Source organism: Notolepis coatsorum (genome assembly GCF_963971535.1).
Source record: "Notolepis coatsorum genome assembly, chromosome: 15".
Classification (NCBI taxonomy): Eukaryota; Metazoa; Chordata; class Actinopteri; order Aulopiformes; family Paralepididae; genus Notolepis; species Notolepis coatsorum.
The window spans coordinates 33795365-33818819 of NC_140179.1; the positions used below are offsets into that span (position 1 = coordinate 33795365).

The 23455-nt window shown below is 42.6% G+C and overlaps 1 protein-coding gene across 1 annotated transcript; it reads right to left on the reverse strand.

The window, feature by feature from the left end:
• Nucleotides 1–259: 259 nt before the first annotated feature.
• LOC311242005 (toll-like receptor 2) lies at nt 260–20354 on the reverse strand (the record flags this gene model as incomplete). Its single annotated transcript, XM_084330959.1, has 3 exons — nt 260–2695; nt 19549–19842; nt 20298–20354. 3 exons carry the CDS (start codon nt 20352–20354, stop codon nt 260–262), a joined length of 2787 nt encoding a protein of 928 aa, XP_084187085.1.
• Between the last annotated feature and the right edge of the window lie 3101 nt (nt 20355–23455).

The window sequence follows — 23455 nt, forward strand, 5'->3', positions numbered from 1 at the left end:
CAGATTAGAACCCCCCTCTCTATCAAAGAACAGTTCTTGAATGTTTCCTGGAAGTACATTACCTTTTGCTTTATACATTAATTGTGCTGTTTTAAATTCCATTATGAATTATAATGTGAATTTCTCCAGATATCTTGGCAGAGCCTGCGGCGTGGCCAGCAATAGAACCCCCCCCCCCCTATCCCCTAACTCCAACCCACACATCAGACCAAAACAAAAGATGTAAACAAAGCGCAATATCAAGTGGGAGCTCTTTTGCCTAGAGGTATGTCCCCTGAGGCGCTGTGTCTGCTATGGCTAAAGCCACATCCCTCAGGACCAGGCTTTTGTCTGCAACCCGCAACATCGACTTAAGACTTGCCCAAAAGACCTGCTGCTTGCGTTCCTCCCTGGGCCACTCGAGGTACGTCTGCTGCCTGAGCATGGTCCTCAGTTTCAGGAACTTCTTGGGCAGACAGTCCGTGGGAATGGGCTCCAGGAGGATGAAGACTAAAGAGTCCTGCTGCACGTCGATGGCTCTGTGCTGCGCGAAGAAGAGCTCGTAGTTGCACCACTCGCTCTGGACAAAGTGGTTGGAGAGCACAAAGAGCGTCTTGTAGCTGGCCTCCACGCTGTGGATGATGTTGTCTATGACCCACTCGCCGGGGACAAAGTCGCGCTCGTGAATGCAAAGGGAGAGGCCGGCCCCTTCCAGAGACGGCCCCAGCAGACCGTCGACCCAGGGGGAGTCCTGGTGGCTGTAGGAGATGAACGCGTGGTACCGGAACGATCGTCCCGTCAACAAGTCGGCGCGTTTGCGGCTCCTCCTCTTCACCCTTATCCACACCCACAGCATCTTTGTGTACCACACTCCGTCGCAAATGTAGAAGGCCGCGCCGAGAGCCGCAACGATGGCCATCGTCACGGGCAACGCGACCGCCGCCTGAAGCCACGCCTCGCACGCCAGCCTACTTGTTTTGTACTCGGAGAGCTGCAGGCCGGCGACCGACGGCGGGGTGCTGCACACATAGTCCAAGGGCCAGTCGGAGAGCAAAGACTTATCCAGAGCAGTCAGGAACCAGTAGGAGTCGCAGGTACAGATGAACGGATTGTTCCCAACCTTGAGGCTCTGCAGTCTGGGAAAACCATCCAGTGAATACATGGAGACAGAGGTTATAGCATTATGATCCACATACAGACTGAGCAGAGATGGCACATTGAGATCCAGTGGGATGACCTGTATACCGTTTGAACTCAGGAGAAGGTGAGTCAGTCTGGGGAATTTCGACAGAACATCTTGTGTTACGGCTGTGAGGCCCGTTTTGGACAGGTCGATCCTCTCAAAGTGCGGAGAGAGGTATCCGAAGACAGAGTTGCCCAAGTTGTTGTTACTCAGACTCAGCTCGCTCAGGCGCTCAGGCCAATGGCACTCGAACTCCAAACGGATGGAGTTGAAGCTCAGGTCGAGGGACCGCAGGTCGGTCATCTGATGGGTCTTCTCGGCGATGAAGGAGAGACTCGAAAAACGGTTCTTGCTCAGCGACAACTCCCTGAGCTTGGGGAAGACCGAGGTGTACGTGCACGTGGGCCACCAGAACCCGTTGTCGGAGAGCAAGTTATCCGAGAGGTCCAGCGTCTCCAGTGATGGCAGGGCGGAGATGAGGTTGCACGGCGAGATGTTCATTCCCGTGCCAGAGAACTTCAGATAGGTCATTTCGGAGATGGAGTCGACGCTGATGTTTATTATGGGGTATCTGTATTGATAGTGATAGACACCGTTGAAGATAATTGAACGAAGGTTGATGAGTGTGTGGTTGAGACTAGGGAACTGAAACCCATCGGGGGTGTCCTCATTGTACGTGATGTTTACAAACGCAATCTGGTGAAGAGGTGAGAGTAATATATTCTTTAGAAACGTGACCAGAAAAGAGCTATTAATCCACGTCTGAACAAATGTAAAATCTTGTATTCGTTGCATTGCTCTCAAGTTCTTAAAATGGTCCCCTGGCACCACATTTCTATCCGTAAATAGCTTGACGAAGGTCATTGCCCTTGTCCGTGTCTTATTCAAGTCCACAAGCAGGTCCTCGAGAATACTAAAGTTCTTACAGAATGACACGCGGAAGGTTATGTTCTGAAGAGACTCAAACTTCGCAAGAGAACCAGATTCATATTTCTGCCACTCTTCCTCAATCCCTGCTCCCAAAAGGAGGTGTTGTAAAGCAATGTTTCGCAGGGGAACAAAGTCACTGTCGTTCACCGACAGGATGTTTTTACTTCCCAATGAAAGGACGTCCAAGTGGGTCAATTCTTTAAACGTCGCTGGCAATCGATAGCTTTCATAAAGGTTCCTTGCCAAATCGAGGATCCGGAGTTGAGTCAACGGCAAATCGGGAATGACGGATATCGCGTTGTTAGAGATGTTCAGGACTTTGAGTCCGGGTATGCGATCGAATACGTTCGGCGATATCTCCGTCAGGCCACAGGAAGTTACCTTCAGGAAACAGAGTTCGGAAAGACTGGAGAAGGGCCCCGCCTCCAGCCTTGTGATGTCATTGTACGAAATGTCCAAATACTGCGTGTTGCTAGGCAGATCTGAGGGAACACCAGTGAGGTTCTGATAGGAGAGGTCTTTAACCCGTTGCCTTGAAGTGACGCACAGTTCAAACGCCTCGTCTTCCTCCCAAGCCTTGCAGTCTGCGTTTGGGAAGGAGGTCTTGGCGATAGTCCACAAAAGTAGCACAACCGCATGTGCACTGCAATAACAATGTTATTATTAATTATTAATTATTACAAAAAATAATGACTAAACAGATATGTTCTGGACAGATATACATAATCATATTAGACTCATTCTTAGACCCAAGATGGCACAACTCAAGCATCTGTGTCTCCCCAGTCTTTAGCAAATGAACAGCAATATATATATTTGTTCTGTTCTGCTCACCCAGAACAGTCTTGCTTTCACATTGTACACCCAATAATATATTTTGGACGTTGGATTAATATATCTATCCACAACTGTCTGTACATACCTGCATATAATCTTTTTTACATATCTGTAGAGATACTATATAGATATACATCTGTACATATCCTACTATTACTAGTTACACTTCTGGCCAGTATGACTTACTACCATAGTGTCTTACCTGTCTATACCTGTATCACTCACGGTACAAATTAATACTACAACTCTGTACATATACATCTGATTAGCACTATTACTCAGTAGTACTCGTTTATATATTTTATACCCAGTTTAATCACCTGTACATTGTATATTACTATTGCACTTTACTGTTACATTTGCACTCTGGTTGGATGTCAACTTATTTTTGTCGTACTGTACTTGTGCTGTATAATGACAATACATTTGAATCTAATCTGCTACAAAACAAAATAAACAATATGATTTCATTTTAATTTAATGATTGGATACATTTAATTCATTTAAATTTTAATAATATTGTTTTACCGTTGCCTGGCCATATCTTGGGGGGAAAGTGAACAGATGCACCTCAGTCTCCAGCTCTACGCCTCGATCTGAGTTCCCTGCTGTGGGGGCGGAGGTTTATATCTCCAGCTCTTTGTTCTGCAATAAGACCTTACTGTCACTGTATCAAGTTCCTGTTTGTATCATATTTTATCTTATCTTATCTTAACCCTTTCACTGACACACTACCAAAGGGTTAACCCTTTCACTGCGACAATACAGAAGGTGAACCCTTTCACTGCCACACGACTTAATGGTTAATCCTTTCACAACCACACTACAGAAGGTTACAGAAGGGGTTAACCTTCTGTAGTGTGGCAGTGAAAGGGTTAAGTATGTTCCTGTTTCTCTTCACAGTGTGCCCATTCTGTCACATGTAAATTTGCCTTTTTTCCAAAACACTCCAGACTTCACGCTCACGTTTAACCTGTTAAGTGGTAGCCCTATTTTCAGAAATTTCGCCTAAAGGTACATGCCTAAGTAAATGGAAGATTGCTCCACTTCTGCAAGGTCACTTTGCATGTTCTTGGTATCTAGGAACATCTAGGGACCTGGGGGTATGTATTTCCAGTGTCAGAAATATTGTGTCTGTTACTAGGCTTGAGTAAATTGTAATGAAGAAAAGGAGAATATAAATTATGATTTATTTTTGCATCTTTGACGGTGAATAACACCATGTTAAATCTGCGGGTAAGAGATTTCGCTCACTGAGCTCATTCACCACCTTATTGAGATCAAGTGTAAAAAAAATCTAAGCAAATGAATAAAGGGAAGATGATTAAACAGAAGGATTTGTAGATACAGTAATAAATGATAATCGATTTTAATTATGAATTCATATTTGACCTTGAACTTGACCTTGACCTTATTATGGCCAAATCATATATCTATGGATAGGGAAAAGGCTCCTCTTTCCTTTTTGATCTACTCTTTCTCCCCATTTTTCTATTTTTCTCCCTTCCCCAATTTCGTATTGTCCAATTCTACCCTCCCCTGTCTCGAACGTTGTTAGGCCATGCCTCCCACAAGCCGGCTGCAATGTGGACGAAGCCTTGCATCACGTGTCCCCTCCGGTACACGAGGAGGCAGCCGTCGCATCTTTTCACCTGCACAGCGCGATCTCTCAGCGGCGAGGGTCTGCGTGGGAGGGACACGCCGCCCCCGTCGCTTCCTGATTCTACTGCGCAGGTGCACCAACCGACCTATAGGAGTCGCTGTCCACAATGTCCGATCCCCACCCACCAGCTTCCCACCCCCTAATACTGCCAATTGTATTAGTATGAACAACTAGCCAAGCTGGTAGCAACGCAGAGAGCTGGGCTCGAACCTAGCATCTCCTGCGTTGGTGGCGAGTGCCTTGCCCACTGCGCCACCTAGCCGCCCAAGGCTCCACTTTCCAATGGCAGGGTTGAATCTGGATTTAGTCATTTCCTTGCGGTTTTTCCGATAAAAGAGATATAATTAGCATCTTTCCGATAAATTCGTATTTCCGATAAATCGTATAAAACATCGGTAAAAATGAAAATATACACTTTGACTACTGTTTTGATAGGGTTATGGTCTTTACTCTTGGCTACAAAAAAATAAATAAATAAAACATTAACCTCTTAACATCCAAGGGACACATGTGGGCCTTCATGAGGACGATTCGCGATGCCACTTTGCTGATCTCTAGTGGCTCAGGTGTGCATTTATTTTAATACAATATATATATAGAATTAAAGCCCTATTTGTTGCCTGTCGATTGCCCTTTCAGTTGACAAAATCCGTTCAGCGGTTCTCGAGTTACATGCCGATATGTGAGGCGTGCCCCAAAGTATGCAAAAGTACACATTACCACCCCCGACTCCCGGGGCTCTAGCTCCATCAATCATTTGGCTTTCCAATGATACCCCATGATATGATAATTGGGGATCTAATACGTGTGAGAAGGGGATTTGGCGGAGCCCAATAGCAAAGACAGGAGGAGAGAGAATGGAGCGTTTTAGGGTATTTTAATGTAGTTTTCCCCAAGCAGACAGTTTGACAGATGGAATGTGCGACAGACAGGTATAGAAATGGTCTTGGGGTTAGTACAGGTGCACTCCTTGTGCAGTACGGGAGAATGTTCTTGGGGTTAGGACAGGTGCACTCCTTGTGCAGTACGGGAGAATGTTCTTGGGGTTAGGACAGGTGCACTCCTTGTGCGGTACGGGAGAATGTAGACACAGGGCTGTGTCGGAGGTGAGAGCAGGAGCACTCCTTGTGCAGTATGGGAGAATGTTCTTGGGGTTAGGACAGGTGCACTCCTTGTGCAGTACGGGAGAATGTAGACACAGGGCTGTGTCGGGGGTGAGAGCAGGAGCACTCCTTGTGCAGTATGGGAGAATGTTCTTGGGGTTAGGACAGGTGCACTCCTTGTGCAGTACGGGAGAATGTAGACACAGGGCTGTGTCGGGGATGAGAGCAGGAGCACAGCTTGTGCAGTATGGGAGAATGTTCTTGGGGTTAGGACAGGTGCACTCCTTGTGCAGTACGGGAGAATGTAGACACAGGGCTGTGTCTGGGGTGAGAGCAGGAGCACTCCTTGTGCAGTATGGGAGAATGTTCTTGGGGTTAGGACAGGTGCACTCCTTGTGCAGTACGGGAGAATGTAGACACAGGGCTGTGTCGGGGATGAGAGCAGGAGCACTGCTTGTTATCTAGAGAGGAAGTCTCACGCGAGCGAGACTTGACGTCACGTGTGTTGCACTGTTGCCGTCTGTTTGAATGGAAGCACAAGTTATCCGTGCTGCGTCTATACTTTCGCTTTTAATAAGGTATGAGCAGGTTAAACACCTTTTTTTGTTGGTAGATCTATTCCATAATTTCCGACCTACAAACAACTCTTATGTTGTGTAGACGTTCGTGTAGATGTGGTGGCCGCTAACGTTACATTTGTTCGACACGACACACAAGAGTAATAATTATTTGTGTCGTGTCATCATCACTGAGCACACTGAGCACACATTAGGAACAAATGTAACGTTAGCGGCCACTACATCTTATAAGTTGTTATTGTTTTATTCCATATTTATAACGCTTATTAGGTACCCGATCCACTAGCAGGATCTTTCCACATATTTGATTTTCGAAACATGCAGTACCGGCCAGATCCGCTTAGGGGCGCCATCGCTCCACTGCAGTATCATTGATGGGATTTAAAAAAAAAAATATTTACAGTCATGTGGGCAGACCATAGATCCTTGATTCCAAACGAAGCCCCTTCATCTTGGATCAGCTTGCCGGACGTTTTTTTCAGCGTGGGATAATGGGATTTATGATTAGCCAATGTGCATATCGATCTACCAGAATCCGATGACTGGTGAGGAAATGCTGCCTGCGATCACATGGCCTGACGGTAGGATAATATTACCCCAGATTACACCTGGATTGGACATTGTTTTATAACCTAACGTGATAGACTACTGCAGTGGCGGACTGGGACACAAATTCAGCCCGGGACATTCAGACGCACCAGCCCACACACCGGCCCACGCACCGGCCCACGCACCGGCCCCGAAACCGGCCCACACAACGGGCGTTATGAAACACTTGTCCAGTATTAAACAACCCAAGGCTGTGGCTAAGGAGTCAACATCAGGGAGACCAAATCTACACACCGCCCCTAGATGTGCACTCATGCACAGTGCACACACACACACACAGACACACACATACATATACCGTTACTTCCCGTCATTGGCATATGTTTTTTTTACTAACATCTTAGTGCCTCATTAGCCTAGGGATTAAGGATACATGAAGTATTAACTACACCATAATAATATTGAGGTTTTGATCCATAGAAAGTAGGGATGTCCGATATTATCGGCCTACCGATATTATCGGCCGATATCGGCATTAAAATGTGATATCGAAAAATATCGGTATCGGTTTTAAAGAAATAATATTTTATTTACATTTCTATAACCTTTATTTACCCAGGCAAGCAAGTAAGAACCAATTCTGATTTTATTTATTGTCAAAAGTATGCATAATGTTGTGTTAATTCCACAACAAGAGATATGTAATGTTAATTACCTGAAATTATTCCATTTCTTGGGGCGGGAAACCCTGCATATATCGGTATCGGTTGATATCGGTTGATATTGGTATCGGAAATTAAGAGTTGGACAATATCGGTATATCGGTATCAGTAAAAAAGCCAATATCGAGCATCCCTAATAGAAAGGTCTGTGCTACACAATTTCAGTTATTGGATTTATTGTCCTTTAATTTGGCACTCATGACATTAGTTGCTTGCCGTTTAATCAACATTGAAAGACCCCCCACTTCCTCCCAGACACCCATTCCAAGAGCCTGTTCTCTCTCTCTCTCTCTCTCTCTCTCTCTCTCTCTCTCTCTCTCTCTCTCTCTCTCTCTCTCTGTCTGTCTGTCTGTCTGTCTGGACTGGGCTCTCTCTCTCCCCTCAGGGTCAGCTGTGCTGGATTGGGCGCTCTCTCTTTCCTCAGAGTCAACTGCATAAGAAGAACATCAGCAATCAATAATAATGGCTTGAATTCATACAGCGTTTTTCAGCCTTTTGAAAACACCCAAAGTAGTAGTAGTAGTAGTAGTAGTTTATTCAGTCATCATCTCACACAATACAATATACCCCATCATTTAACAATATTTGATTTTACAGTGACTGAAAAGGTACAGACTGAAGCATAATGCTTATATATGCCTGTCCTATATTCTTAACAAAAATTAAAAAAATTGGCGGCTACATGGCGTAGTGGGCAAGGCGCTCGTCACAAATACTGGAGACGCTGGGCTCACCTGTTCGAGCCCAGCGCTCCACATTGCTTTCAGTTTAGCTGGTCGTTCATACTAATACACATTGGCCGTATTAGTGAGCCTCCCACGCGTTACTCCTCGCCACTGAGAGATCGAGCTGCGTAGGTGAAAAGATGCGACTGCTGTTACCTCAAGTACCGGAGGGGACTTGTGCTATGTATGACTTAGTCCACATTGCAGCCGGCTTGTGGGAGGCAAGAAACAGCGTTCGTGACAGGGGAGGGTTGAATTGGATGATACGAAATTGGGATGGGAGAAAATGTAGAAAATGGGAGAAAAAGTGGATAAAAAAAAACAAAAATTAAAAAAATTAAGACTCCAAAACAGTATTCTAAAAGAAAATAGCAAAAGAAAACAGTATTATTCACCCCTGTAGTTTTCAAAAATAGCTTTACAAATTTTTCTTAAAAACCAAAAGCGAATTACTCATTCTTAACTGTATATCAGCATTGTTCCTTCCACAAAGCGCTTCACAGAAACCATCAAGCATTCACACTCACACAGTCATACACTACTGGTGGTTGTGAGCAGCATCAGCAAACACAGCTGCCCTGTGGCAGACTGACGGAATCATGTCTGCTAATCAGTGCCAACCACCATCAACAACCTTCATAAATACATTCAACATTAATGGAATAGGCTAACTACCAACTTAGCTGTAGCAGTTAGCTGTTATATGCAATCACATATGTTTAACTACGGGGTAGTAGTTGACCTAGTTGTTAGCTTAAGCTAGTTAGCTGTGGTTATTTACAAACATGTAGATGAGACTAATCATATACAGATCGAGAACATGGCTAACAGTTGGGAATTCTAAGGTACATCTTATTTAAGCATGTAAAATGGCAACTAATCAATTCAATCAATTAGATTACCAATATTATATCAACATGAAAATTTGGAAGGGAACATAATAGTATTTTATTTTAGTATTTACTATTATAATATTAGTAGCCGATTAATTTGCAGCCCGTCCTAGGTTCTGATTGGCTCTCTAGGTTAGCACTTTAGCTTCTGATGCTGTGGTGGGCACTAGTCCTAACATTGCTAACTAAACTTTTAGTCGGAGAAAAAACGTCACAAGTCACAACTATTTACGTCCACGTGCTGTAAGGAATCAGGAATACGGAAAGCATATTGTCTTGTAATAGAATGACTGAAATCACTGCAAGAGCTAGTATAGGCTAGCTAGCCCTCATGAACCGGCAGACACCAACAGTAGAATATGCACTAGGCTACTGCATGCACCTGTCATGTTACTGTTGGTTCCTTCCACTTGAACTTCATCATCATTAGCAGCAGCAGCGGGTAAACATGTCTGTAATTTTAGAACATTGTTCTGCGTCTTTTACTAGCAATTTTAGTTTTTTAATTCTAGCTTTTTCAGCTCCACCCTTTCTTTTTTTGCATTCTCCATTTCTGCGCTTCTAGGCCTACTCGTGGTTGGGAGGAAACGTGAATCTCATTTACTGATGTCTCATGTCTCATTCAAGACTGGCTAACAAAAGCATGTCTTTCACTTAACACCAAGAAAACAGTGTGTATGATGTTCACAAAGTCACCAGTAGAGGTCACTCACTCTAATGTGTTTCTGGGAGAGGCGGAGCTGGACATTGTACATTAATTCAAGTATCTTGGGGTCACATTGGACTCTACATTGACCTTCAAAAGGTCATGTGAAGAAAGTGACAAACAGTCAAGTTTAACATCGAAAACTTCAGGCAGATCAGGCCCTGCCTGCCAGTTAATGCTGCAAGGATGTTTCTGCATTCAATGATTTTATCACACATCGAGTAGGCCTACTGTTTTATCAACTGGTCTCTTTTATATGTCACTACTCTTACACCAATATAATTACTCTACAAAAAAGCCATAAAAGTATTTGATAGGAAACCAATTTCATTTCATCACTGTAATGTTTTAGAAAAACATAACATGCTAAGTTTCGAGAATTTCCAAATTTTCAAATATACTTGCTTCATGTACAAGGTTCTGCATGGACTTGCCCCTCCCCCATTGAATGAGTTCATCCAACAGAAAGCAGACACTGGCATTACCACCAGGGCCATCAGTAGAGGGGACTGTAAGGTGCCTTTTCGGTATACTACCATTGCAAAAACTGTGTTCTCTGTTAAAAGTGGTAATTACTGGAATAGCCTGCCAGTTGTGATTAGAGAGTGCCCTACATACTCCATGTTCAAGACCCAGCTTAAACTGCATCTTAAGGCAAACCAGAACTGTGATCATTTTTAATCTGATTTAGTTTATGCAACTTGTTTATTGTTTTATTGCCGGCCCACACACTGGCCCACACACCGGCCCACATAATGGCCCACACACCGGCCCACATATGGCCCACACACTGGTCCACACACTACACCGGCCCACACACTACACCGGCCCACACACCGGCCCACATTAGTGGCCCACACACTGGCCCACACACTGGCCCACACACTGGCCCACACACCGGCCCACACACCGGCCCACATTAGTGGCCCACACACCGACTCACACACCGGCCCACACACCGGCCCACAGACTGGCCCACATACTGGCCCACACACCGGCCCACACACCGGCCCACATACTGGCCCACACACCGGCCCACACACTGGCCCACACACTGGCCCACATTAGTGGCCCACACACTGGCCCACACACCGGCCCACAGACTGGCCCACATACTGGCCCACACACCGGCCCACACACCGGCCCACATACTGGCCCACACACCGGCCCACACACTGGCCCACACACTGGCCCACATTAGTGGCCCACACACCGACTCACACACTGGCCCACACACCGGCCCACACACTGGCCCACACACCGACTCACACACTGGCCCACACACTGGCCCACACATCGGCCCACATTAGTGGCCCACACACTGGCCCACACACTGACCCAAGAAAAAAAAGTAAAAAAGTAAAAAAAGTAAAAAAAAAAAAAAAAAAAAAAAAGTAAAAAAAAAGTATAATTTTTTTTTTTTTTTTTTTTTGGACCAGCCCACTTTGGTCCCGGCCCATCGGGATTCGTCCCGAACGTCCCGATGGCCAGTCCGCCACTGGACTACTGACATTTGCTACCGGAACGCACACTCTATTGCTGATCAATAATACTGATCGGCGTTCCCCGCCGCCCCCATTTCATCCATAGATGCTCTGTAATTGTCCGGATGCTACGCAGTTTGTTTTATTTCATTCGTATATATACAGCAGAAATGGCGTTTGATATAACGGCGCCAACGTTTAGCCTTTTTTGCAGCCTCCTGCAGAAAAGCCTAGACGAAAAGCGCGATATACCTTATATTCACAACGCTATAAAATGACAAGCAACCGATAGATTTTTATTTTCTTTTAGCCATTATGAAGGCACGGTTTATGCACTCAAGTGACAATGAGAATGGACAGATAGCAATATTATAAATGATATATAAAGCTCTTAGAAAGTACATCGGTGTGTTTACAATCCGCTGTCCTCTGAGGCCTAAATTGCCGCGGGGCTCCGGACGCCATAGTGTTAAATGCCTATGCAGCACTTATTTTTCAGCAAAGTGTAATAAAAGTGCAATAAACAAAACGGATACATTCACTGTGTGTTCTGCCTCTCATTTGTTGATGAAACAAAACTAACATCAACACAAGTGACCACCAAGAGCGGATAGTTTAGTCTCAAAAAAGATCTGCGATGTTGTTAGCTACATTGTTAGCTACATGCTAACGTGAATGGAATATGCCAGTATAACAGTATAGCATTGTGGCTAGCAGCTAACGCTAGCTCACGTTAACCAGCCAGCACCAAACTGATGATATCGGGAGCTATCAGTAGCTAGATAACATTAGAGACAACGCCTCTTGTATTAAACAAAAGTGAATAGATGACTGGGCCATTTTGTTTAATGCTTGTTAAGATTGAAAGAGGAGCTTGAGCTAACAGGGTCTGATAGCTAACGCTAGCTCACGTTAGCCAGCTGCTCATGCAATCGTTAATGCTAGCAGAATGAATGGATGTAAACTTTATTTAACATATTGCATAATGGGTACAATACAATACGGCTCAATACAAACAATTGTTAAGGGAATGCAGACTGTTGTAGCTTGGACTGGGGTCCTTATAACAATAACTTGACAACACATGGTAGCTGCAGCTATTTGGGACAGCTCTGTTGTCACCGGACGTTGGTGAGGGCACGCAGATGCCGGTATCTACTGCGCATGGGCGTTGAGCAAAAACAGCTCCGCGCAGATTACATGACACGTTGTCTGCAAGTTTTTGGCGTTATTCCAAAACAGAAACACAATTTTGTGTTTTCAGTAGGGCCAAAACGTTTCCTGCCAAAACGGCATTTCTATCTAACAGGTATCTAAACGTATTCAAAACGTATTCAAAAACGAACACAAAAACACTAGTCTAACCATGGCCAAGAAACGATGTAAACACCATGATCAAATCTGCAAAAATAAAATTCATCAATAACAAAACTGAGGAAAACAAAAACAAACCCTGTGAACTTTGGAAATTAGTTTACTCAACAACAACCAACTAGGCTGCAGTAAAAAACTAAAAACCAGATTTACAGTCAGATCACATCAGCAAATATATATGTTGAAATACAGTAGTTACCCACAACCATGGGATGTGTTGACCGTTTGACGCATAGATATATAACACTAGATGGCTTACCCGCGCTGCTGGCCAACAGAGACCGACATTGCCACATGGTGGCCATCTTGCGAGGGTGGAGCACGCCCACTCATAACATGCATGTCTATGGTGCATGCAGAGTCATAGAATATAACTCTTTTTACATGACTCTGGGTGCATGTAGCCTACTATTGAAATAACCATAGCTTGCTCAATTTTCAACCGTTTGGTTTGTTAAAAATGTCAGAGATGTAGTTATCATACTGCATACTTCAAGTCAAGTCAAGTCAAGAGTTTTATTTGTCACGGCATACAAGTATACAATGAAATGCGGGGGGTCTTGCCTGCAACGATTGTGCATAATACAATAATAATAATATAATAAAAATCCAATAGGATGAGAACGACATTTGTGCAATAATACAAGTAATCAAAGTAGGGCATATCGGTATATGTACATGAGTGTAATATAAGTCCATACTTATACTTATATAAGTCCATACTTATAATGGACTTTGATATGAAAAAAAATATATATAAAAAAAAAAAAATCTTCCGGGCGGCTACGTGGTGCAGTGGGCAAGGCGCTCACCACGAATACTGGAGACTGGGCTCGAACAGGTTTACCTCCCTGTTCGAGCCCAGCGCTCCACATTGCTTTTAGTTTAGCTGGTCGTCCGCACTAATACACTATATGAATTGAAAATGGGGGACCCTGATGGAAACAAGACAAACGTCTTTCTCAGGTCTGCATCCCCTTAACAATTGTGTGTATTGAGCCGTACTGTATTGTACCCATTCTGCAATCTGTTAAATAAAGTTTTCATTCATTCATTCATTCATTCATTCATTCATTCATTCATTCATTCATTCATTCATTCATTCATTCATTCATTCATCTGTTAAATAAAGTTTTCATTCATTCATTCACACATTGGCAGTATTAGGGGGAGGGAAACTGATGGGTGGGGATCGGGCGTTGTGGACAGCGACTGGTGCGCCTGCGCAGTAGAATCAGGAAGCGACGGGGGCGGGGCCCCTCCAAAGCCCAGACCCCTGACGCTGAAAGATCCAGCCGTGCAGTTGGAAAGATGCGACTGCTGTTACCTCGAGTATCGGAGGGGACTCGTGCTATGTATGACTTAGTCCACATTGCAGCCGGCTTGTGGGAGGCATGAAACAGCGTTCAAAGACAGGGGAGGGTTGAATTGGATGATACGAAAAATTGGGATGGGAGAGAAATAGAAAATGGGAGAAAAAGTGGATAAAAAAAATAAAAAAATAAAAAAATCTTCCAAGAATCATAGCCACGTTAATAATGTTTGTAATAAACCAAACCGTTAGTAAATCCATCAAGATTTCAGCGAGTTAAGAGTATTTTTGTTTGTGCAGATCATCACCTTAAAGCAGTAGTCCACCCTCGCAAGATGGCCACCGGTGAAGTATGCGGGAGACTCCGCCTAGAGCCATCTAGTGTTATACATATGGTTTGACGTTTCCCACGGCTAATCATTTAACCTGTTCCCCCCCACAGGGTCGGTACCGACCCCTTTTGACATTATGATCATATAGGCATATTTTTATGAGTGATGAAAATAATTTGCGATTTTAAAATCAACCGTTTTCAAGTATTAACATCACGTTAGGTTGGCAATAGGTTAGCAATAGGTTAAAAGTGTCCTTATATCGTTTTAAGTTTTCTATTTGCGATCGTCTATCCGACCCGGAACCGGAAATGGACATTTTGAACCATGGGAATTGTAGTTTTTCTTGTAGAGGAGATTCATAGCTGTCGGCCAGCGTTGAAATTTCTCCGATCTACACTTCCTGTCACATACTATGGTGGTTCAAAGTTCAGTGTTCTGAATGAATCATATCAATAATTGTTATGATTCGCGATAATAAGCCACAAAAGGTAACGTTTTTGACAAATATTGAAACGCAGTCAGTTTCTCCTCACTATTGTTAGCATGTAGGAACAATTTGATCTGAAATTAGTTTCAAAACGGTTACACTGTGGGGGAAATAAAAAAGTACAGTCGATTACAGTAAATATCAGTATCTGTTATTATGCATAATGCACGCCTGGTGATACTAAATCCAAATTGAACTCGGGCATTTGAAAGATACTATATGTATATATATATAAATGTGCGAATTGGCTATAATAAGGTAATGTATAAGCATATATTCTATATTCTATAATAATATTTCAAATTGCATTGGTCCGGATGGGAGAATTCAGTACTGTATATATACAGAACCTTCGGTTTTATCATCTTCCCTTTATTAATTTCCTTAGATCTTTTGTACACATGATCTCAAGAGGGTACTGAACGAGGTCAGCGGCAGTTTTTTAAGTCTGGTCATTATTATCATGGTGTTATTCAATGTCAAAGATGAAAAGAAAAATCATAATTCATATTTTCCTTTGTTTCATCACAATTTAAGCAAGCCTAGTAATAGACACAATATTTCTGACACTGAGAATACATTCACTGAGGTCCATAGATGTACCTAGATACCAAGAATATGCAAATAGCCCTTGTAGAAGTGGAGCAATATTCCATTTACCTAGGTATACATTTTATGCAGATTTTCACCTGGGGTGGAAAAGTGCTGCTGGAAATAACCACTTCCTGTTACGATGTCAAGTCCAGAAAACCACAGAAGAAGACTGTAAAATGTAATATATGCACTGAGAAAATTTAAATTTAAATAAATCACTTAATTTTTTACAAGCAATATATTTTTTATTAAAATTCTGTACACGCATTATTTATTATTAAATACAATTTAAATTTAATTATTTCCTTCCCTGCCTGGCTACCTGGTGTAAAACACCTTTACAAACTGGGCAGTACATTGGCTCCAAAAGGCACAGCTAATTGATTAATCAAACCTAATCCATTGCTTTTGATGTCTATATACTATATGCACTGAAAAAAATATATACAAATACATGTTTTTTTTTACAAGCAATATTTAATTTATTAACATTCTGTACACGCATGACATCATCCAATCACATCATAAATTTCTTTAATGCAGTTATTGACATTCACAAACGTTTGGCATATTTATTAAATAGAAATCCCAAGGTATTAAAACAGTTCCATGGTGATCTTGTCGCCTGTCACCAGTGCTTGTGGTTAGATATTCTGCAAGGCCTGTAGAAACTTGCCTGAGGAGACAAAAGAAAATACTTAAATATGTTAATTTGCACAAGGGCATGTTTTTGATACATCGTTTAACAATGAATTCCTTGCTCTATTTATTAACGGGGGACATGTGTCTTTTCAACCATTTTACATGACTTCCTTAAAGCTGCAGTAGGCAACTTTGAAGAAATTAGCGAGAGTGAGTTTACCTGCCCAGCAGAAATGGAGCAAGCCCTGCATCATCTTTTAAACCCATGCACGCACAACAAAGGTACCAGCAGCTTTAAGCTGAATAAAAAAGATTATAAAATATATTTCCTAGCATTTGATTGGCAGGTGGTTTTGTACATTGTGTGTAATGTTTCTTTGATGAGGAAAGCGATGGTCTTTTCCCGATGCGACCCGGGAGCGTGTATGCCTTCTACGACGGAACTGCGTTTCCGCGTTCGAGTTTTGCGCTCTGATTGGCCAGATCATGTGACATGTGCACCAATCGTGGGACAGCAAGTTCTGCGCCTATTTCCGGGTCTAACAGCCTGCAAACTACCTGGCGTTCTATCGCCATGCTCTAAGACAAACTCTAACCTTAACCAACTTCGAAAGAGTGCCTAAGCTTAACCGTCGGAATCAGGGCAGGCGTTCTATCGCCATGCTCTAAGACAAACTCTAACCTTAACCAACTTCGAACGAGCGCCTAAGCTTAACCAGTGTAGAAACTTGCGGTCCCACGATTGGGCGTACATGTCACATGACCAGAAATGACCTGGCCAATCAGAGACGCGGAAACGCAGTTCTGTTGTAGAAGGCATTCAGGCGACCCGGGAACACTACTTGGCAGGCCAAACACATCTGATTGTTATTGATGCAGGGAGCTGTTGCTTTTGGCCAATCAGATGTTTTTGGCCGGCCAAGCAGTGTTGCCGTGGTCGCATCGGAGAACTAAGACCACCACCGCGTTCCTACACACAATGTGCAAAACCACCTGCCCATCAGAACCTGGGAAATACTTTTTATTAGCTGCAAAACTCAGCTTAAAGCTGCTGGTGCCTCTGGGAGCCCGGAAAATATTTGTTGCCTGATCAATATAAATAAATGTATCATCATCATATCATACCATGGGCTTGACAAGTGATGCAGAACATGCTCCATTTCTGCCGGGCAGGGAAACGTACTTTTACTAATTGCCTACTGCAGCTTTAAATCTGTGGAACATGTTTGTTAAGAAAACCTTCTAGAACTCGACTTTGAGTTGTAGAAAAGCACTATATAAGTACCATTTATTATTATTCATTATTCAAACTTTAATACATTTTAATTATTTATATTCAGCACCTCACTCTTCTCTAATATTGGACACACATGTATGGTTTACGAGTCCGACACACCATTTATTTTTATTTATCTCATTTTAAATTAATTATTCCCTTCCCTGCCTGGTTAGTTACCCCACACCCAAGAGTAAAACACCTTTACAAACTGGGCAGTACATTATAGGCAGTGTTCCTGGCTCTAATTGATTAATCAAACCTAACGCATTGCTTGCGTTCCCCCTGTGACATCACAACCACTTCAAATCCTGTCCAAACAGCACAGAGTATCGGTGTAAATAACAGTTCAGACTAATCCACACAAGGGTGGCCGGGTAGCACAGCGGACTAAGCGTCTGTCTACCACCGCAGAGACACTGGTATCGAATCCGGCTGTCAGCGGTGCCTCCGGCTTCGCCGGTCGTCATACTGGCACAATTGGCAGTGTCAGCGGGAGGGAAGCCGGTGGGTGGTAATCTGGTCGTTGTAAACAGCGACTCCTACAGGTCGGTCAGGGCGCCTGCACAGCGAGGGAGGGAAATGGTGAAGGTAGTGTGACCTCCCACGCGTTACACTTCACCAATGAGAGTCCTCGCTGCCAAGTGAAAAGAGGCTGCTGGCTGTCTCCTATGTATCGGAGGAAGCATCTGATAGACTTCAGGGCTCCCTAGACCGACCAGTGGGGGGCACATGCGCGCAACGACCAGGAAGGGGAGGGGGGAATTGGCATAACGACTAAATTGGGATGGGAGGAAAATACAGAAAATAGGAGGAGAAAAAGTGGATAAAAAAAAAGACTAATCCACACAAAGACGAGGCCAAGAAACACGTTTTCCATAACGTGTCCCGTTTAAAAGAGCAGTATTTACCTGTCCTTTGTGACAACCCCTTCAGTTTGCACCTTCCAAGGGACAGGTTACAGGTGTAAAGCCCTAAGCATCCTGTGCAGTGGAGATTAGCACTGCAGCTCCTTGTCTGGATGCCATTACAGCCATGCTGAAAATAAGCAAGGGAACGCCATTAAACAGCTGAAAATAAGCAAGGGAACGTCATTAAACAGCTGAAAATAAGCAAGGGAACATCATTAAACAGCTGAAAATAAGCAAGGGAACGTGACAAACAGCTGAAAATAAGCAAGGGAACGTCATTAAACAGCTGAAAATAAGCAAGGGAACGTGACAAACAGCTGAAAATAAGCAAGGGAACGTCATTAAACAGCTGAAAATAAGCAAAGGAATGTCATAAACAGCTGAAAATAAGCAAGGGAACGTCATTAAACAGCTGAAAATAAGCAAGGGAACATCATTAAACAGCTGAAAATAAGCAAGGGAGCGTCATTAAACAGCTGAAAATAAGCAAGGGAACGTCATTAAACAGCTGAAAATAAGCAAGGGAACGTCATTAAACAGCTGAAAATAAGCAAGGGAACGTCATAAACAGATGAAAATAAGCAAGGGAATGTCATAAACAGCTCAAAATAAGCAAGGGAGCGTCATTAAACAGCTGAAAATAAGCAAGGGAACGTCATAAACAGATGAAAATAAGCAAGGGGCCGGCATTAAACAGCTGAAAATAAGCAAGGGAACGTCATTAAACAGCTGAAAATAAGCAAGGGAACGTCATTAAACAGCTGAAAATAAGCAAGGGAACGTCATAAACAGATGAAAATAAGCAAGGGAGTGTCATTAAACAGCTGAAAATAAGCAAGGGAACGTGACAAACAGCTGAAAATAAGCAAGGGAACGTCATTAAACAGCTGAAAATAAGCAAGGGAACGTCATTAAACAGCTGAAAATAAGCAAGGGAACGTCATTAAACAGCTGAAAATAAGCAAGGGAGCGTCATTAAACAGCTGAAAATAAGCAAGGGAACGTCATTAAACAGCTGAAAATAAGCAAGGGAACGTCATTAAACAGCTGAAAACAAGCAAGGGAATGTCATAAACAGCTCAAAATAAGCAAGGGAGCGTCATTAAACAGCTGAAAATAAGCAAGGGAACGTCATTAAACAGCTGAAAACAAGCAAGGGAATGTCATAAACAGCTGAAAATAAGCAAGGGAACGGCATTAAACAGCTGAAAACGACGCATCAGAGTGGATTCTTCCTGAGTGTACCGGTCGCAGACGGCACTCACCGTGTCCGAGTTGAAGCGGCCGGCGCGGCTCCTGTCCGCCACCTTCCGCCCGGAGGAGAACCCTCTGGTGGAGAACCCTCTGGTGGAGAACCCTCCAAAGCCGTGATCTATCCTGTCGATCGGCCCGGCGTCCGACTCCGACGAGTGCTCCGGCCTGTCACCGGGCGGAACGGACACCCGCCGCCACCTGCGTGACGTCACCTGAGGCTGCCGGGTGTTGACGGTCCAGACCACGTCTTCGCCCCCCCACTGCCACTCCGCTCGCGGCCTCATGCCCGACTCGGCGGACATCACCTGAATCAAATCAAATCAAATATATTTGTAAAGCCCCGACAACACACGTTAATGTCCCCATGGGCTGGACACGTCTTCTTTAAACAAGTCAAGAAGAAACATCACAATAAATCAAGACCAAAACCAAAACACCATGATATGTTATTATTATTATTTTATTTTAAATAAATAAATAAATTAAATGAATGCAACACTCCCAGACACGCGAAGGTAAGAAAAAACTCACTAAAAACCTAGCAATAGGAAAAAATGCACCACAGGCAATGTGGAGGAGAGAAACCTTAGAAGGGCCGTTCAAGGGGGGGTATCTCCATTCTTAGATGTCGGTGATAGTAGTGTTGCAATAAAACAGGCGAAATAGTTGGCAAGCATGCACTCATATGTGTAATGAAACACAGATAAGTGCATGCGATAGCAACGGAACATTTTGAAAGATTGAAAAATAGAGCAATCACCTGCAGGCAGACGAGGTGGACGAAGAGGCGCTTGGCGAGGGAGACGCGGTATTCCATCGTATCCGGTGAGGTAAACCCAGAGAGGAAAATATTAGTCTCCCAGGTTCTGAGACCACACATATATATATATACCCCCCCCGTTCCTTTACTCCGCCTCGGTCACAACGTGCCCAAACTGACTCGCCATGACGTCTTTAAGTCGTGTCAATTAACACTTAAGCGCTGAGCGTTCAGCGTTGACAGCTTCACCTCTTGACATCGCGGAATAAAAGGCCAATGTTTTGTTGACTTTGGTTTCCACAGCCCCCGAAGGCATTGTGTTCTCTGTCGCGGAACGGAATGACAACGTGATGTTTCCTAAAGTATTATTCGTCCGTGGAACGCATGCTCTATTATTATTATTTATTATTATTATTATTATTATTATTATTATTATTATTATTATTATTATTATTATTATTATTATTATTATTATTATTATTATTATTATTATTATTATTATTATTATTATTATTATTATTATTATTATTATTATTATTATTTACTATTATTATTATTATTATTATTATTATTATTATTATTATTATTATTATTATTATTATTATTATTATTATTATTATTATTATTATTATTATTATTATTATTATTATTATTATTATTATTATTATTATGTTTCCCTCCCAGTGCCTCTGGGCCGAGTTGGCAAACGCGGGCCTCAGACTTGGCGGCGGGTGCCGGGTGTCGCTTATGACGACGTGGTATTGATGTAGAAACCGTGCGGGCGAATTAGCGAGCCGTCACTCAGGAGTCAGGAATGATGATGAGGCCCCCGGGAGCATTCTTGGAGTGGCAGCCCGGCGTAATTTCACCGTGGCACGACAATTGGCGTGTATAAAAGCAAAGGAATGCCGCAGACTCACGCGGCAGACGCTGACGTAGGATTAGGAGTCTCTGAGCCGACTTTGAAAGCCCCCCGCTGAAGGCCCCCCCCCCCCCACACACACACACACACACCAGGGGCGGGATCCACAAAGAATGGATTGCACGGTGCTCATTGCACCCTTACTTACAATTCATTATGAATTGAAAATGGGGGACCCTGATGTAAACAAGACGAAAGTCTTTCTCTGGTCTGCATCCCCTTAACAATTGTGTGTATTGAGCCGTACTGTATTGTACCCATTCTGCAATCTGTTAATAATTTTTTTTACAATACAGTATACGGCTCAATACACAATACAGCATGACCTCCTTTTCATGAGTGACAGGAGAGATTGACCTATTACAGGTGCTGACTGCAGGTTGATAGTAGATTTGATTAGATTAGATTAGATTAAAATGTATTGTCATCATACAGCACACAACGAAAAGAGGTTTGGCATCCAACCAGAGTGCAAATGTAACAGTAAAGTGCAATAGTAATATACAATGTACAGGTGATTAAACTGGGTGTAAAATATATAAATGAGTACTACTGAGTGTAGTGCTAATCAGATGTATGTACAGAGTTGTAGTATTGATATGTACAACAGTGATACAGGTGTAAAGACACTATGGTAGTAAGTCGTACTGACCAGCAGTGTAAGAGTAGGATATGTATGACTTTGAATGAATTACTTTTATTTATATAGCACCCTTCACAGCACGAATGCACAGGGTGCTTTACACTACAGCTTAGTATATAAAAACAAACAAAAAATCTGAAATAAATGACAACAACAACAGACAGCAGTTAAACACAGTGGAACCAGGTAAAATAGTAGAATAAAATAATTTAGATAAAATCATCAGTCACTAATTAAAAAACAAAACTATAGGAACAGTGAGGACAAGAAAGAGTGCCTATGTATGACCAAAGGCCTGTCTAAACATATGTGTTTTTAGTTGTATATATATATATATATATATATATATATATATATATATATATATATATATATATATGTATGTATGTATGTATGTATGTATGTATGTATGTATGTATGTATGTATGTATGTATGTATGTATGTATGTATGTACGGATATAGATCTAGTAAAGGACTATGTGCAGGTAAGTACAGACAGGTGTGGATAGATATCAGTAAAGCTTTAACGTTTGTTCTTCTATTCGCTCAGAAGGTTCCCTGAGACTCTTCCTCTCAACTTCCTTACTGCGACAAAAGAGGAAATCTATTATTTATTTAATCTATTACTTTCTTTTAGAGCGAAAGTTAGCGATATTAAAGGGGAACTATTTTACTATTTCTTTCACTATTTGGGCACTTTTACACAGTTAACATAGCTAGGAAACAATGCTAAACACTCAAAAAGGCCATTTATAAGATAGTTCCCCTTTAAACAAACTTCCCTCCAGGTGAACGGCACGCGCCCCCCTCTCTCTCTCTGCCTGTTGTGTGTCTCCACTGGGTCTCACACTGGGTCATAGAAAGAAGGAAGAGAAGTTACCCATGCAGTATTGTATGTCGTGTATGTCATAAATGTTATGAATTGAAAATGGGGGACCCTGATGTAAACAAGACGAAAGGCTTTCTCTGGTCTGCATCCCCTTAACAATTGTTTGTTTTGAGCCGTACTGTATTGTACCCATTCTGCAATCTGTTAATAAAATGTTCAATCAATCAATCAATCATCCATAGAACGAAAGTCATATCAGATTCAGATAATTTTATTGTCACGGCTTTTTTTAAATGTACATACATTCAGAAAAACGTGAGATGCTTGTTTTTCCCGGCTCCTCAACCGTAGTATATTTGTAGACAACAATACACAACAATCTATACAAACTATACAATAATTTGGTAAAATGGATAATAATAAAAAATAGTAAAGTAGTAAAAATAGTAGCAGCAGTGTGTGGGTTTAATAACACACTGCTTTGTCTTGGAAACAAGACAAACGTCTTTCTCAGGTCTGCATCCCCTTAACAATTGTATGTATTGAGTTGTACTGTATTGTACCCATTCTGCAATCTGTTAAATAAAGTTTTCATTCATTCATTCATTCATTCACACACCCGAGCCACTAGAGGTCGGCAAAGAATCGTCCACATGTGGGCCCTTGGATGTTAAGAGGTTAATATTTTTAAATATTGTTTTTGTAGCCAAGAGTAAAGACCATAACCCTATCAAAAACAGTAGTCAAAGTGTATATTTTCATT